Source organism: Tupaia chinensis, unplaced genomic scaffold (genome assembly GCF_000334495.1).
Source record: "Tupaia chinensis unplaced genomic scaffold, TupChi_1.0 Scaffold143697_1, whole genome shotgun sequence".
Taxonomy (NCBI): domain Eukaryota; kingdom Metazoa; phylum Chordata; class Mammalia; order Scandentia; family Tupaiidae; genus Tupaia; species Tupaia belangeri.
Window position 1 is genome coordinate 37501 of NW_006203545.1, and position 16849 is coordinate 54349.

General features: G+C 43.7%; 1 protein-coding gene across 1 annotated transcript in view; it reads left to right on the forward strand.

Moving 5' to 3' along the window:
- The window catches only part of LOC102478292 (gamma-aminobutyric acid receptor subunit alpha-4-like), a gene marked incomplete at its 5' end in the record, with an annotated part of 55012 nt that overhangs the window by 34088 nt on the left and 4075 nt on the right, over nucleotides 1-16849 (forward strand). Inside the window, one exon of the mRNA XM_014582632.2 lies at nucleotides 16739-16849. Within this exon, the coding sequence (XP_014438118.1) occupies nucleotides 16739-16849 (111 nt within the window). The remainder of the gene's footprint in view (nucleotides 1-16738) is intronic.

Below are 16849 nucleotides of genomic sequence, written 5' to 3' on the forward strand. Positions count from 1 at the left end.
TAGTCACTACCATGTGCTAGGCCGTGTGTGAAGCACTTTACTCATATTATCCCACCAGGAATGCTAAGAAGTAGTTCTTGTTATCGTCCACTCTGGACCCAGGGGAAATCTGAAGGACAGAGAGGCTAAGTAACTTTACCAAAGCTGCACAGCTAGTCGTTAGCACAGTCCAAAACTGGAATCTCTCTGATTTCAGGATCTGTGGTTTTGACTTCTGTTTTAGGCCACTAGTATACCGCCATCGAGGGAAGCCAACGAGTAATCAGAGTATGTGCACCTTCGGGCTTCAGTGCTGTCTCAGGCGTGTTGACAGAGAGCACCTGGAGGGCACATCTCCCTGGCTGCCCACCGGCTACGTGGGCCTCCTCTCTGGCCTGGCTGGCTGCAGTGGTTATCTTGGCGGTATACATTAATGTGCTGATGAGCCATTTGCCATAAATTGCAACTCAGCTACTGGTTCAATGCATGCTAAATTTGCAATCTGCCTTTACTGAAGTGCAAAATTGGCTTTCTCGTCATAAAGTGGTAGAACATGCAAAATAGTCTAATACCTTCTTTTCTAGCGCAAGTAAGATTAGCTAGGCTCAGAGAAAGTTTAAATATTTTTCACTTTGAATGAACAGCTGTTTCAGCCTAAGAGCCTTGTTAAATGTTGAATGGTTTTGATAATGCCCCCTGGAAGCTATAGAGGACAGCATGGGGCTTTCTCCTCAGGACAAGTCAAATTATTTCCTGGAAAACGCCCAGATGGCTTCTGCTCTTAGGGGAGTTGTCGTTTGGCACTGTGAGTGCAACCAAGCAGGCTCACGGTAGGACTTGAGTGGCTCTGCTGTCTGGCCGTGCTGTTTTCCTGTAGATGGGATAGACCTGTAATGAATTCTGTTGACAGGATCCTTCAACGTATGCTTCATGACCGATTGGCCATGCTCCCACTTGTAAAGACTAGGGAGGGGCTGATTTAAATGATAAGGGTTATGCGATAGGTGGCTTCATGGATCCTCCTTGCTACATAGAAGTGCACACGCACTTACCATCTATAGAACCGATACGTGCATTGTTGTACACACACTTACCGTCTACAGAACCGATACGTGCATTGTTGTACACACACTTACCGTCTACAGAACCGATACATGCATTGTTGTACACACACTTACCGTCTACAGAACTGATACATGCATTGTTGAGTTTCATGGCCTTTCATGATGTAGAAAATGACATGTTTGAAGACTCAGTCTTAAGTCAGGAGCTAGAGTTAGTATTTATGTTAATATATTTACTGGGTTACACGTAGAGCTAAAATTGAAGTGTCTTATGTACCAGGAGAAAAACATGTTTCAGTGAGCTTTATTATACACACATATACACACACACACACATGTATGCACACACACATATATATATTTAGACTATATAAAGGTTTTTGTCATGGAGCACATGGACTCACTGGAGAGAGACTGAGAGAGGAAAAGTAAGAAAAAGCACACCGCTCCCCCAGAAGAGGACGGCTGTGCCACAATCCCTTCTCTTGTATTCTCCACCGGAGATTTTGGGCACACACGTCCTGACGGTGCAGATTCTGAGTAAGGGTGTTGATTCCCTTTAAAAATAACTCAGAGAGAAAGTTTCTTCAATTAAAAAACCTTTGCTCGGCTAAACTGCCTTTATTGCAATACAGTGTTCTATAGAGTAAACTGTCTCAGTGGAGGCCTATTTCTAAACATTTCCATTGGCCAGAATGTGGAGGGGTTTGTGATAAAAACTAATATCCACAAACACTTCATGACAATCAAGTATCCAATGAGGAGGAAGAATGTTATGAATGGGAGTAAGAACCATCCGTAAGGACCCTAGAATAATTTCTGCATATCCCAGCAGGGAAGGATTATCCAATCAGGGGAGGATCTTTTTGTCGGCTATGAAGAATTCGTACAGTGTTTAGATTACAGTTGAAACTACATAAATGTAAATCAAATTCAAATAGAAAAACCAAGCTGCTTACAGATGTCACTTTATCTGGCTTGGTTACTGTGAATTATTTCAGGCAAACTCTTGTCTGCTTTTTAAAAATCCTGTAACCATGACTGTTTGGTGTCACAGGCAGCCTCTTGAAGTAGTTACAAGCATGGATTTCGTATTCCATGGGGGAAACGAACACATCTGAATTGGGTGACATTGAGGTACCCGACTTGTCTAGGCTCCTGTATCCTCGCAGAAAAATGAGAACAGGAATACCGTGTCATGGTTTGTTGTCCCTGCGTGAGCTCATCTGTGAAAACAGTTCAGTGTCATGCTTGGCCCATAGTAGGTGCCTGGTGCACCGTAGAGAAGGTGATGAGTTGATTTCTGTCTGTAAAGTGTTATTATCAGGCATTACTTACGTATGAATAGAATGAATCATTACCTTAATATGTCAGTTCAAAAGTAACTAGGAGTAAGAAGAGAGAGGGAGGATTTCAGATCATCATCAAGCGAGCTCAGATTTTTATTGTCAAAGATCCTTGGCTTTCCTCATCCTTGTACCACTGAGGAAGATCTTTGAACATTGCTCCTGTAAGACCAGGCCCTTTCTTCCCTGACCCCACACCCCCCTTTCTTTCTTTCTTTTTCTTTTTTTAGAGGTTTTTGCTGTACGGCACGTGAGCTCTCCAGAAAGACAGAGAGAGACAGAGAGACAGAAAGCGAGAAATCTCTCCCCAGAGCGGATGGCCACGCCACAATCCCTTCTCCTCCATTCTCCTCTCGGGATCTTGGGCACGCACACACATGCGCCCGGCATGAGTTTCCCAATCCCACTGGGTCTAGGATTCAAACTGCAGTCGAATACATGGAAGTCCAGTGACACAGCCACTACACCAACTGCTGGTCTCTGCTTATTATAATTTTTAAGTGATTGCTGGAAGACAGTGCATGGACTGCATTCTCTGCCTCTGTACTCCCGATGAGTAGCAAAATAACTCAAAAAGTTAGACACTCAATGAGTATTTTTTGAATGAACAAATGAATGAATAGGTTGACTCAATATTTCCTTAATAAGATCTTAATTATTTATGGCACTAATTGGGTATTTTTTTTTCCTTTTTTTCTTCCCGTTTTTGTTTATTAGAGAGGGAGGTTGGGAGGAGACAGAGAGAAAAAGAGAGAAGGGAAAGTATTTTTTTTTAATTTTTTTTTTTAGTTTTCCTTTTTTATTTTTCTATAAAGAGTGTGAATTCACTGGAGAGACAGAGATAGAGAGACAGAAAGCAAGAAATTACCCCTCAGGGGGAATGGCCATGCCTCAGCCCCTTGTCCTCTATTCACCTCTTGGGATTTTGAGCGTGTGCACACACACACGACCGGTGTGAGTTTAAGCCACTTGGTCTGGGACTCAAACCACTCAAACCACAGTCACTACATCAGAGTCCAGCAACATAACATTACAACATCTGCTGGTCCCCAAGGGTAGGTGTTTGGTTTTTTTTTTTTTTTTTTTTTTAGACATTTTTGTTATAGGATGCGTGTGCTTGCCAGAAAGACAGAGAGAGACAGAGAGATAGAAAGCGAGAAATCACCCCCTCCAGGGGAGATGGCCATGCTGCAATCCCTTCTCCTCCATTCTCCTCTTGGGATCTCGGGCACGCACACACATGCGGCCAGTGTGAGTTTAAGCCACTGGGTCCAGGATTCGAACCGCGGTCGACTACATGTGAATCCAGCGACAGCCATTACGCCAACTGCTGGTCTCGAAAGGTAGGTATTCTTGACGAAATCCTGCCCTGTTGTGATCCTTCTTCTGTGCCCCCCCAGTTACCTAGGACCAGCGGTCCATGCCAAAGCACACTGCCTGCACGGGTCGACCTGGGTCCAATCCTGGCCTGACAGCAGCCTCGCTGACTGGGAGAGGCACAGTCCCGCTGGCAGCACGAGGGCTGGCCTCATGGTGGATCTTCTAGTGTTTGCTTGATCTGCATAGTAAGCTCCAGTAAGAGCTGAGACATGGAACGCGAGCTTTTCGTCCCTGAAATCAACCTAAAGTTACAAATGTTCGGATGCAGTAGGCAGACACTGTCTGGAAGGTCAGGGAAGTCCAGTAACTCTCTTGGCCCACCAGGACTTCCTTGCCCCCGTATCTATGACTTTACAAAGGGACGTGGCTGATGGTGCTTGGGCTGTGGGCACCCTTGACCCCGCCCTGGGGGGGGAGCGCTGAAGTCTGGTCTTGATAAGTGACCTTTCCAGGCAGCGCCCTTCTGCCTCTGCCAACGTGGTAAGACTGTGACACAGACTACTCACCGAACAGGGTTGGCCCAGATGTGAGTCCTTCCGGCTGGCTCTTCCTCAGAGCATAACTTCATCATGATTCAATCATATCAACTCTACATTAAGAATAACGCATGATTCAAATTCATATATTATGTAAATATCCTCAAGTGGAAGCAAATCATTTCTATAGGGCTCTGTGGAGTCTTTTTTTTTTGGAGAGGTTTTTGCTATAGTGCGCATGCGCTCACCAAAAAGACAGAGGGGGCAGAGAGACAGAAAGCGAGAAATCACCCCCCAGGGGGATGGCCACGCTGCAATCCCTTCTCCTCCATTCTCCCCTCGGGTTCTTGGGCATGCATGCACATGTGCCCGGCGTGAGTTTAAGCCACCAGGTCCAGGACTCGAACTGCAGTCGACTACATGGGAATTCAGCGACATAGCCATTATGCTCTCTGCTGGTCCCTAGGGCGCTGTGGATTCTTTTAAGGTGAGTTTGTTGGACATCCAAATTAGCACTTGAAAAACCTAGAAAGATTTCTTTTGTGTTGTTTTATCAGCTGTCTACATTAAAAGATCTGCTTTTAAGAACTAAAAACACTGGGGTTGGCAGGTGGCGTAGTGGTTATGATGCTGGACTCTCACATGGCCAACCATGGTTCGAATCCCAGACCTGAATGCTTAATTGTTGTCCAAGCACCTGAGTTTGTCTGCGTGTCTTTGATCTTGGATCCACACACGATTAGGGAGTTACCAGAAAAGTATACCTACTCTGTGAAAAACGAAGGACAGAACAGTTAGAAACAGAGAAAACATTTGAAAAGAGAGCTACCTGCAAGGCTGTTTAGGTTTTGTTACTTATTTTTTCACAGATAAAAATTTTAATATCGGGACCAGCAGATGGTGTGATGGTTATGTCGCTGAACTCCCACGTAGTCGACTACAGTTCAAATCCCAGACCCAGGGTGCGTGAGTGTATGTGCCCAAGATCCCGAGAGGAGAATGGAGGCAAAGGGATTGTGGCACAGCCATCCCAGGGCGGTTTCTCACTTTCCCTCTCACTGTCTGTCTCTCTGTCTTCTCTCTGCCTGGTGAGTACATGTCCTCTACAGCAAAAACCTCTAAACAAACAAAGAGAATTATTTCTTTAATTTTATTTATTATTATTATTTTTAAATTTGACCAGAGAGAGACAGAAAGGGAAAGTAAGAAAGCAAGCTGCCACATCCAGGAATTGAACTGCAGTCAGCCATGTGGGAGTTCAGCACTTTGACCACCATGCCACTTGCCAACCCAACACTTGTTTTTTATTTCTTAATTTCTCTTGTAGGCTAGTTTTCAGATCTATTGCTCAACTACATCACAGATCTTTTCCCAGTCAATCTGCTTTATTCAGGGTTTCCATTTATAGTATGCAGACTTGTCCCTCTGCGGTGCTTCCTATCCAAGTCATCTAGTCATTTTTTATATTATAATTTTTAATTGGCATTTAGTCATTGCATATATCTATAAGGTTCAGCGTAATTTTTTTTTCATTTTATGAATACATACCTGTGTAATGATCAAAAAAAGAACAATAAACATATCTACCATCTCAAACATTTACGTTACTGTGTGAACATTCTAAATCCTCTCTTCTAACTGTTTTAAAATATGCATCAAATCGGCACCAACCATGGTTGCTGCACTGGGCTCTCAGACTGTGGGATCCCTCCCACCTACCTTGCAATTTTCTGTCTAAACCAACCTCTCTTATGAAAAGGTCCTATTTACTATTTATTTATTTATTTATCTTTGGAGAGGTTTTTGCTATAGAGTGCATGTGTTCTCCAGAGAGAAACAAAGACAGAAAGCGAGAAACCACCCCCCAGGGGGTATGGCCACGCCACAATCCCTTCTCCTCCATTCTCCTCTTGGGATCTTGGGCACACACGCACACGCGCCCAACATGAATTTAAGCACTGGGAACGGGACCTGAACTGTGATCGACTACACGGAAGTCCAGTGACATAGCCATTATGCCAACTGCTGGTCCCCCATTTACTATTTTAAACTCTTTATGATCTGGGTGTCTTAAATTCAGTTTTGTTGAAATTAGATGATTTTGCTAGTCTGCTTGTACTGCCATAACAAGATGGTTATAGACGAAATGACTTAACAACTTTATTTCTCATAGTTCGAGACACTCAACCGTCCAAGATCAGGGCTGGTGGGGTTTAGTGTTCAATGAAGGCTTTCTTCCTGGCTTGCAGATGGCCACCTTCTCACTCTGTCTTCACTGTGGAGAAAGAGATATCTGGTGTTTCTTCTTCTTTTTCTTCTTCTTTCTTTATTTCTTCTTCTTTTTTTTTTTTTTTTAGGTTTTTGTCATAGGGTATGTGCTCTCAATATATACAGAGAGGGAAAGTGAGGAAGCACCTCCCAGCGGATGGCTATGCTACAATCCCTTCTCTAGTCTCCTTTTGGGATTTTTGGCATGTATACACATGCATCCAGCGTGATTTTCAGTCCTCTGGGTTTGGGACTTGAACTGTGGTAAACCATGCGGAAGTCCAGTGTCTTAACTATCATGCCACATGCTGGTCCCCTCTTCTTCTGAGGACACAGGTGCTATCAGATCAGGGCTCCACCCTTACACCTCATTTGATAGTAACCCTCTTTGTTTATGTATTTTAGATTTTTGTCATAGAGTGTTTGTGCTTGCCAGAGAGACACAGAGAGAGGGAAAGTGAGAAATAATTTCCCAAGGGGGATGGCCACACTGCAGACCCTTCTCCTCCATTTTCTTTTTGGGATTTTGGGCATGCCCACACATGGGTCTGGTGTGATTTTCAAGCATGGATCCAGGACTCAAACTACTGTCAGCCATGTAGGAGTCCAGTGCCTTAACTACCACGCCACCTGTTGGCCTTTAACAATCTCCTTAAAGACCCTATCTCTAATACAGCCATGCAGAATGTCAAGGCTTTGACATGTAAATTTGCAGTGGGGTAAGAGGCTGAGGAAGCATTCAGCCCACAGTAATGGTTAAAACCTCATAATGGTTCCATTTATCTTTTTAGACACTTGTTACTTTAGCCATCCCCAGTCATTGTCCTGTTTCCTGCTTCCAACCTCTATGTGGAATGAAGTCCTTTTGACTATTGTACTGAAAATAAGAGATAAAGGAAAAGAGTGGCACTATCCTGCCAGGCCAGTGTAGTCACAGATGCCATTCTTTATTATTATTATTATTTAATTTGACCAAAGAGACAGAGAAAGAGAGAGAGAAGAAAGATGAGAAAACAAGCTGTCAGGTCCGGGACTTGAACCATGGTCGGACATGTGGGAGTCTAGCACCTTCACTACCAAGCCACCTGCTGGCCCTAACAGATGCCATTCTTTTTCCTATTCTACTATAGTTAGAAAGCCGTCCAGAAAAACTGGGTGCCAGAGCTTCGATTATGTCTTTTACAACACCATGAGGTGTGATACCATCGCATAGATAGGTTGAGATAACAATGGTTTCTGCAGCCCTTGCTGTTTCCCTTATGATTGGTCTCACAGTTTTCCAGAGAGTTGGTAAAGCCCCAGAGAGAGAGAGATGGCTTAAGAGAGAGAGATGGCTTAACACTTGAGATGCCCTTCTTACACGACCCACTTCTTTTCTGACATTGAGCTACTGTGTGGAGCATGACATATGCTTGTGGTAGCTAGTTCTGTTAAAAAATATGTTAGTGATGCCCAGCAGATGGTGTAGTGGTTAAAGTGCTGGATTCCTACATGGCTAACCATGGTTCGAGTCCTGGACCTGAAGGCTTGAAAATCATGCTGGACGCATGTGTGTGCATGCCCCAAACCCCAGGAGGAAAGCAGAGGAGAATGGACTGTGGTGTGGCCATCCTCCCGAGGGCTGATTTCTCACTTGCCCCCTCTCTGGTGACCATACATACCCTATAGTGAAAACCTTAAAAAAAAAAAGAAAGAAAAGGATGTTAGCTGAGTGCCAAGTGCAGGATAGCCATGGGATAAGTCAGCCCTTGTGCTGCTGCTATGTTTTTCCTTCCAGAACTTTTTCTATTTACCTCATACATAAGTTGAAAGATTTACTCTAGTGTTAATTACCACCTTCACTACCGAGATACGTTCTCGTTTTCCAACTGTCTTTTGTATCGTCTTGTATTCATTGCAGTCAGCAGCAGCCCTTTTTAGGGCTGTCTTCAGCAGACTGTCCGTGCTTCTCTCCCTGTCTCTCACGTAACTACGAATGGTAGTGCCCGCCCTGTAGCGCAGTGGGCACGTGCTGTGTTGGGAACCAGATGACACAGGTGGACCATGGTTTGAGTCCAGCTGCTTGGAAGACATTCCAGGCCGGTATGCATGTGTATGTGCCCCAAACCCTGACGGGGTGGAGGAACGAACGCAGGAAAAGGTTTGCAGCCTGGCCCACACCCCACTGGGGACAGCACTGGCTCTCTCTTGCTCTCTCTGTCTCTCTGATAAAATTCCCTCTAACAACTGAAAAAAAAATGGTGGCCATATTTTTATAGATGTATAAATGTGTCTATACAATTTTTTGTTTCCTGTCATTATTTAATTTACTTTTTCTTTTGGAGGCAGAATCTTATGCTCTCACCTCAGCTTGGCTATTTCTATGTAGTACTCATTTAATGCCTCTTACGTGCTGGACGCTATGCTGAATGCTTTACATGCATTATCTTCCTCATGATGTGGAAGGTACCATTATTATCCTATATCGACAAGGACTTTGAGGTTTCAAGACTTCAAATAACTTGCTGGTTATCTCACAGCTAGTCAATAGCACATTCAGTGCTTGAATTCAGGTTTGTCTGATTGGGAGGCCCACAATCCCAGCCACTTAGCCAGTATTTTCAGTTTCCCATCTCTGGATCACTGATAATAGGATAGCTAATGAAAAAGACTTCCAACAAATAAGACCTGAGAGTTTGCGTATTTAAACTAGCTCCCGGGATATTCTCATAGACACTTCAGATGACTGCAGTACTGCTTTTCCTTAGCGAGTGAGAAAAGATCCAACCAGCTTTACGTTAGGATTTAGAGAAAGCGAGTGGAGTGTCCTTTGCCCTCTCCTCTGCCAGAGCTGTGCTGGATGAAAGCAGCCCCTGCTGTGATTCCAGGTCGTGCTCTGCACAAGCATGCTTGACCGAACTGGGGACTCCTGCTCTGACTAGTGAAGCCTCTCCACCAAAGTGGTTTCCTCTATTGGAGCTATGTTTCTAATAGACAAAGCATCTACAAATAAAAGAACTAGGAATCACTAGGAGACAAAACTAACCACAAAAATCACGCATCTGGAACCAGCAGTTAGCATAATGGTTATGTCGCTGGACTCCCATGTAGTCGACCGTGGTTCATGTCCCGGACCTGGTGGCTAAACTCATGCCGGGTACGTGTGCGTGCGTGCCCAAGATCCCGAGAGGAGAATGGAGACGGGATTGCGGCGTGGCAATCTCCCCGGGGGGTGATTTCTCGTTTTCTGTCTCTCTGTCTCTCTCTGTCTGTCTGGCGAGCGCATGCACCCTATAGCAAAAACCTCTCCAAAAAAAGAAAAAAAAAAAATTACATGTCTTTTTTTTTAACAATTATTTTATTTAAATGTACTTACATTTTTTTTATTCATTTATAATTTGACCAGAGAGGGACAGCGTGAGAGAGCAAGCCACCAGGTTCGGGACTCAAATCATGGTCGGCCACGTGTGAGTCCAGTGCGCCTAACCACCACGCCACCTGCTGGCCCCAAAAATCACATATCTTCAAGAAATCCTGATGTTTTAAACCCTCAACTTTAAATATGTAGAGGAAAAATGAATGGTTCTTTAAGATCTCTTTTTCTGGTAATTTCACATGGAAAAAATTTTTCCCGGCATCTGACACTGAATTTGCATCGCTTATAGGAATACGAGCCTTGAATTCAATGCTAACATTGGGACGGGGTGAACTACAGTGCGCAGGGAAGCATTTTCCCTTCTACATTTCAGAGCTCGATGTATGATAGAGTCCCCTGGTCACCACTGAAGAAGTGTTCAGTGCATTTCTTTGGAAGTGGCGGTCTGCAGTCTCCAAGCTGGCACTTTGAGGCATGGTCGCAGCCCTCCGTCAGTCCCCACCTGGAGAGCGAGCTCGGGCTGCCTTCCCGTCCTCCTTTATCTCCTGAAGTAAAAGGTGTGCTGCCCCCAGGCCCTGCCCAAATGGCCTTGAACACAGTGTACACGTTATTGGATTCTTCTTCTTTTTGGAGGGAGGGGCATGTAACTCACTGATATTCTAGAAGATGAATCTGTTCATTATTAGCCTTGCTAGTTGTTCATTTAGAAGGGTTAAATTACATTTTATAAAACTTCGTCAGCGTGTCAAGCGAGCAGTACGAGTGGAGCTGCTTGCACTCTGCAGACCGTATCGTGGTCTCTTTTTCTCACTGCCGCGAGAGCAGTAAGTGGAGATGAGGTGGTGTTGTTTCTGCAGTTGATGATGCTTCTTTAGAAATTGTGTCAGATCACAGTCCCGATTGACGAGGTGCTTGGATCTGCTCCTGTGTGCTGTTGCCGCTTTAATTTGTCGGTGATGTTGGAATCTGCCACCTCACATCTCTTCCCTTGCTTCAGGCTATTGTGACTAATGACAAAGTGATTTCAAACCAAATCAGTTTTTAAAATTCAAATGAAGCTTAGGTGCTTTTCCTGTTTGAAGCTACTGAGTGTCTGCCAAATACCGATGGAGCCTCCCGTGTCCCTGTCCTCTGCGTGGAACCTGGCAGCTCTGACACACACACTAGGCTCTCCAGACCTGAGAGCTGGGGGCTTATTCCTAGTAAACCCTGTGGCAGGTAGGTCCATGGATTCCTCATTCCTTCTGTGGTTTATCATGATAGAAAATGACAGCTGTCTTCTTATGTAGTTGATCTTGGGACATAACTACAAAATAACTTGAATATCATTTAGCTGCTTGGCAGAGAGCAAAGACTTAAAATCAGTCTATTTCTACTTTCTTTTATGGAAGTTCTGATATGAAGAGTATTGGGACTTCTTAGGCATTATCAGTCAGATTTGGGATTGAATCTGGATAATTTACATGCCTTAGATGCTGCCTGAAATATTCTAGAAATCTGCCCGGTCAACAAAGAAATGGTAATCTGTAGATCAGATGAAATTTTTGACACTCACTCTTCAATTTGAAAAGTATTACCCACTTCAATACAATTTATCAAAAATGAAATGGGAGCCTACTTTGTGTGTTAGTCTACAATGATTAGTAACACAGTCTTCTTTTTTTTTTTCCTTTTTTTTGGAGAGGTTTTTTTGTTATAGGGCGTGTACACTCACCAGAAAGACAGAGAGAGACAGAGAGATAGAAAGCGAGAAATCACCCCCCAGGGGGGATGGCCACGCCGCAATCCCTTCTCCTCCATTCTCTTCTCAGAATCTTGGGCACACACGCACATGTGCCCGGTGTGAGTTTAAGCCACCGGGTCCAGGACTCAAACCATGGTCGACTACATGGGAGTCCAGCGACACAGCCATTACACCAACTGCTGGTCTCAACACAGTCTTTATACTTTAGTACTGTAACACTTCTAAAGGGGGAAATAGAAAGATGTGACCTGAGTGGCACTGTTTCTCCTGCTCCCTTCAGTCTCATGAAGTCTCTTGATTCATCATTGATTCATTCTCCTAATCACTTTAGACTGATCCTGTTTCTTCTGCCTGGGCTCTCCTTTTTTTCTTCCAAGGAATTTTAAGTCTAAGCTTTTATTTCTTTGATATTTCTAACTAGTACAGTAGCACATGTTGTCAGACTATATTTTTCAAACTGTCAAAAACATGACTCATACAAATATAGAATGGATTATCTGTCAAATATTTTCCCAATTCATCCATTAATGAGAGAACCACGGGTCAGCCATGATGGCACTATGGTAACGTAATGTTCCATGATGCTGAATCCAGGTAAGAAGGTCCTGGGTTCAAATCCTGGGGTCATCTTATTGTACTTTCTAGTTTGCACACATGCATACCCATAATTCTGGCTACATGAGAAGTGTGTGAAGACTTGGCAAGGAGGAACTAATAAAATAAAGTAATTAAAACTTTTTAAAAGTGTAAAACTGGTTTAAAATATTTTTGAAGAATTGCTATTTACAAACTTTTTTTAAAAGGAATATTAGAGGAAAATTGTTACATTAGATAATGTTAGATACAGAGGTACTTGATACCCTACAAAGCAATAAAGGCATAACCTTTGGCGATCTGTTCAACTAGGCAGGAACCTACACAGTAACACGGGCACCTCGCAGTGCCTGAGCTGTAATAAGACGTTAAATAGCAAGATCAAACTCAGATCACTTTTCCTAGACATGTAATCATTGCTTGAGCTTGTTAAACATTGGTTGAGCTTGCTCTGTTGCGACTCCTCTCTGATGTCCAAATCTCGAGTAATTTTTCTTAACAATATGCTTTATTATTCCAAATATTTGACTTAAACAGATGGTGCAGTTTCTTAAGTTCTTTAAGGTCTTCTCCATGTCTAAGCGTAGAGAGGCCATTCACCGAGACAGAACAGACCTTGTCGGCTCTCTCTTTGTGACTTCCAACCAATCATACCTTTCTGTTCTTATTTTCTTATTATTCTGTTCTTATTTTCCTTAACAAGTGAACAGAGTAAGTTGATCACCATAAGAATGGGATTACAGAGAGTGAGATCTTGGGCCTTCAGCTAGCCTGTGCAGTTAGGCAACAGTGCCCCCTAAAGGTCCTCCGTGAGTCCTGGGCGGCCCCACTGTTTCCTTATTCTAGTATGTCTGAGGAGCTTCTCTTCACAGGAGGTTTGACCCTCCATCCCCTCTCCGTGGGCTACCTTAGCTACTGCTGCAGTCCTGCTGCAGGACGAAGGCACGTGCAGTCCAGTTCTGAGACACACAGTGTTCCTTCTCCTGCGCTCAAGTCCGTGGGTTAACTGGCTCCCCAGGAAGTTCATCTTCTCTCACCTGGGACAGACTCCCGTGCTGAGTGTCAGCGAGCCCTGGGTGAGCTACCTGGCCTCCCTGGGGTGTCGAACTCTGCTGCAAATGCTCTCTTGTCCTCCAGCAGGCTGGCCCCGGGCCTGATCACATAGAGGTGGTAACCCTTTTTCAAGACAGAGAATGAAAGAATGAATCATTTTTAAGGGATTCATTTTCCTAATCACTAAGCAAGCCAGCTCTTGAGGCTAAGATGTGGAAATGACACACCATCATTTTACCACATCTATTGGCCAAAGAAAGTCACAAGGCCATCTGTGGGTATAGACACTCCCCAGTCTAGTGGGTGGGGCATGCCCTGTCCCTGGCTCTGTGAGATCAGATATGGCTTCCTCTAAACCTTTCAGGTGCTTCCTTTTCACCCTGGGGGATTGCCTCGCATTCCCTTAGCCAACTCAGTGGGGACTCCTCAGAGTTGGGAAGTTCTGCTTTTGTTCAGCATTCTCATCTCAGGTACTTTGCCCTGGGAATTCTAGCTGCAGGGTCTCCCAGGCCTCAGCTTCAGCCCCTCAGTTCATGGACTTGGCTGTTTTTTTCCGGTTCCTCTTTCCCACACCATAGCGTGGAAACTCAGATTTGATTCTTCTCTCTCAGTTCTCAGTGATTAGGATTCTATGTTTCTTTTTTCTCATTCCAGGCAGGAGTGTAAATTACTCCATTTGAGCTGGAAATAGAGGTTTCAAATCCTTAGAATTTGGTATTAAAAAAAAAATATGGGTTTCTAAATGTTAGGAGTAGCCTAACTGTTGGCAGAAGAGAATATGCAACTATCAGATTATATTTGAATATATATATATTAATATTTCTTTACGGTCCAATTCATCTTTTTTTACGGTCTTCCCTTATTTTCCCAGGATAGTTAGCATTTCATCACAGTGTGGCCTTGAATATATTTTACTCTATATTTTTTATTTTATCTTGTGTGTGTACATTATCTGGACAGTGATAAGACAGGATGAGTATTCCTTACCAAAGATGCTTGGGACCGGAAGTGTTTTTCGTTGTGAAATTTTTTTTCCTTGATTTTGGAATATGTGCCTCTCCATAACAAGCTGTCTGGGGTACGGAACCCAAGACTAAACACAACACGGATTCATGTTTTACGTGTACCTGATGCGCACAGCCTGAAGATCATTTTATACAGTATTTTTATACTGCAGCATTTTGGTTACCACCCATCACACGGGGCAGAGGTGGAACTTTCCACTTGTAGCATCAGGTCGGTGTAAACAAGCTTTCAGACTTGGGAACTTTCAGATTTTGAATTTTCGTATTAGGGATGCTTGGCCTGTATGTGCTTTTTAAATGAAGGCTCATCCTTTATGTTCTTCACCAGGTACATAACATTTTAGAATTAATAGTGATCAATGATTTATTATCCATTTATGTACAAGAAGATTCAAAACTTGAGGATTAATTGGGTGGTTTTATAACGTGCTCTGAAGAGGAACAGTGGAGGGTACATAACAGGTCTTCAGCTCCGAGGTGGATGTCAGTTGGTTTCAATGGTCTCCACCGAAATTAGGTGCCATATGTTAGCTTACAACTTCTCATGAGTTCCCCTGCAGCCTGCTCAGAAGAATACTCCGGGCTGACATGAATAATGCTTTCTCCACCTCTCAGAGTCTGCTCCGGCTGTTTTGTGAGGCTGCTTTTCTCTCTCTACTCGGTGACCTTGAAGTCATAATTCACAAGAATGTGAGACACGGATTGAACATCTTAAACACGCTGGATGAGTGTGGTACTGAAAACTTAGAGAATAAACCTTTTCTCTAAAGTGAGCTCTCCCTTAGTCGTGCGTGACTGGGCCACTCTGTGTTCTCTGCGAACTGTCCTCGCAGCCTGGCCCCTTCTCACCCCCCGCCTTGAGATGTCTTTTCCCTCCCTGTCCCCTCGACTTTGTCATCTCTTCACCTGTCCTTGACTTCAGAAAACGACGCTAGGAGAAGGTAAGGGAGTAGCCACGGTATAGCCTTAACTTAGAAAGAACACAGGTAAGGCGGATGAAATAGTGCAAGAAATCACAGACAACTCTAGAGCCAGACTCGCCACTTGGGGAGCATCTGAGCAGCTGTGCTCTCACCGGCCCCGACGACCTATGGTTGCTAGTTATTTATGGTGCCTGTCTCCATCGTAGTGAAATTAATTTTAACAGTTTAACACATAGCTGTATTCGGATACAGTCTTATCGACAACAAATAATCAGATGGAAAACAGTGAATCACGTGATTTAATCACTCTATCAGTTAATGGTTTGAAATCAGTTTTAGGCAACTATTTGTGATGCTGTTATGTGTCTAATATACCCTTTTATTAAAAATTTCTTCTGTATTTTCACTATTAATTGTGGTGAAAACTACAATGTCTCAGGTTTTTAGGTTTTATGATAATGCGTGTGACTGCCTAGCTAAGACCCTTTTATGAAAATAAATTCCAGTGACTTGGCAATTGAAGTTTTTGGAGTCTTTTGAAGGAATGTCATACACATATGGAATAGTTATTATTATTCTATGCACAAGACTAGATATAGTTCTTACTGTTTATGAAGCACATATACAAAACTCTGAAATGTATGTGGCATATTGAGGAAAATTATTTGCAATAAAAATGAACAGTATTTATATTGCTATTCATGAACTCTTAAGATAAAATCAAATATAACCTTAGTTTATTTCCTAAACTTAATCTTCTTTCAATATATTTCTTTTTTTTGGGGGGGAGGAGGTTTTTTTTTGCTATAGGACGTGTGAGCTCGCCAGACAGACAGAGAGAGACATAGAGACAGAAAGCGAGAAATCGCCCCCCAGGGGGGATGGCCACGCCACAATCCCTTCTCCTCCATTCTCCTCTCGGGATCTTGGGCACGCACGCACATGCACCCGGCGTGAGTTTTCAGCCACCGGGTCCGGGACATGAACCGTGGTTCACTATGTGGGAGTCCAGCGACATAGCCATTACGCTAACTGCTGGTTCCCCTTTCAATATATTTAAAGTTCAGTGATAAGACTGGATCATATTCTGAAATAAACTATTTTTGATTCAGGTTCACATATATGCATTATTTTTCAGATAGGCTTTCTTTAAAGAGATTTTTGCTGTAGGGTACATGCACTCGCTAGAGAGACAGAAAGTAAGAAGTCACCCCCAATGGGGGATGGCCACACGGCAATCCCTTCTCCATTCTCCTTCTGGGATATTGGGCACGCACACACATGTACCCTGTGTGAGTTTAAGCCACTGGGTCCGGGACTCGAACACGGTCGGCTACATAGAAGTCCCACAATGTGACCATTTTGCCATCTGCTGGTCCCTGTATAGGCATTTTCAAGCTTTTACCTCAGGCGGAATAGCTCTTGGGTATTAATAAAGGTTTATTTTATGCAAGTGACTGACTTGAGTTTAAGTTTGTACAGGCCTGCATAAAACGACATAACCGAAGTCATTTTCAATATCCCTTTTCAGACTACGAATGCCAATTTGAACATGAGAAAAAGAACGAACGCCTCGGTTCACTCGGAACCTGACGCTGGCCCCAGGACTGAGGTGGGGAACCACTGGGGCAGATCGCCCCCG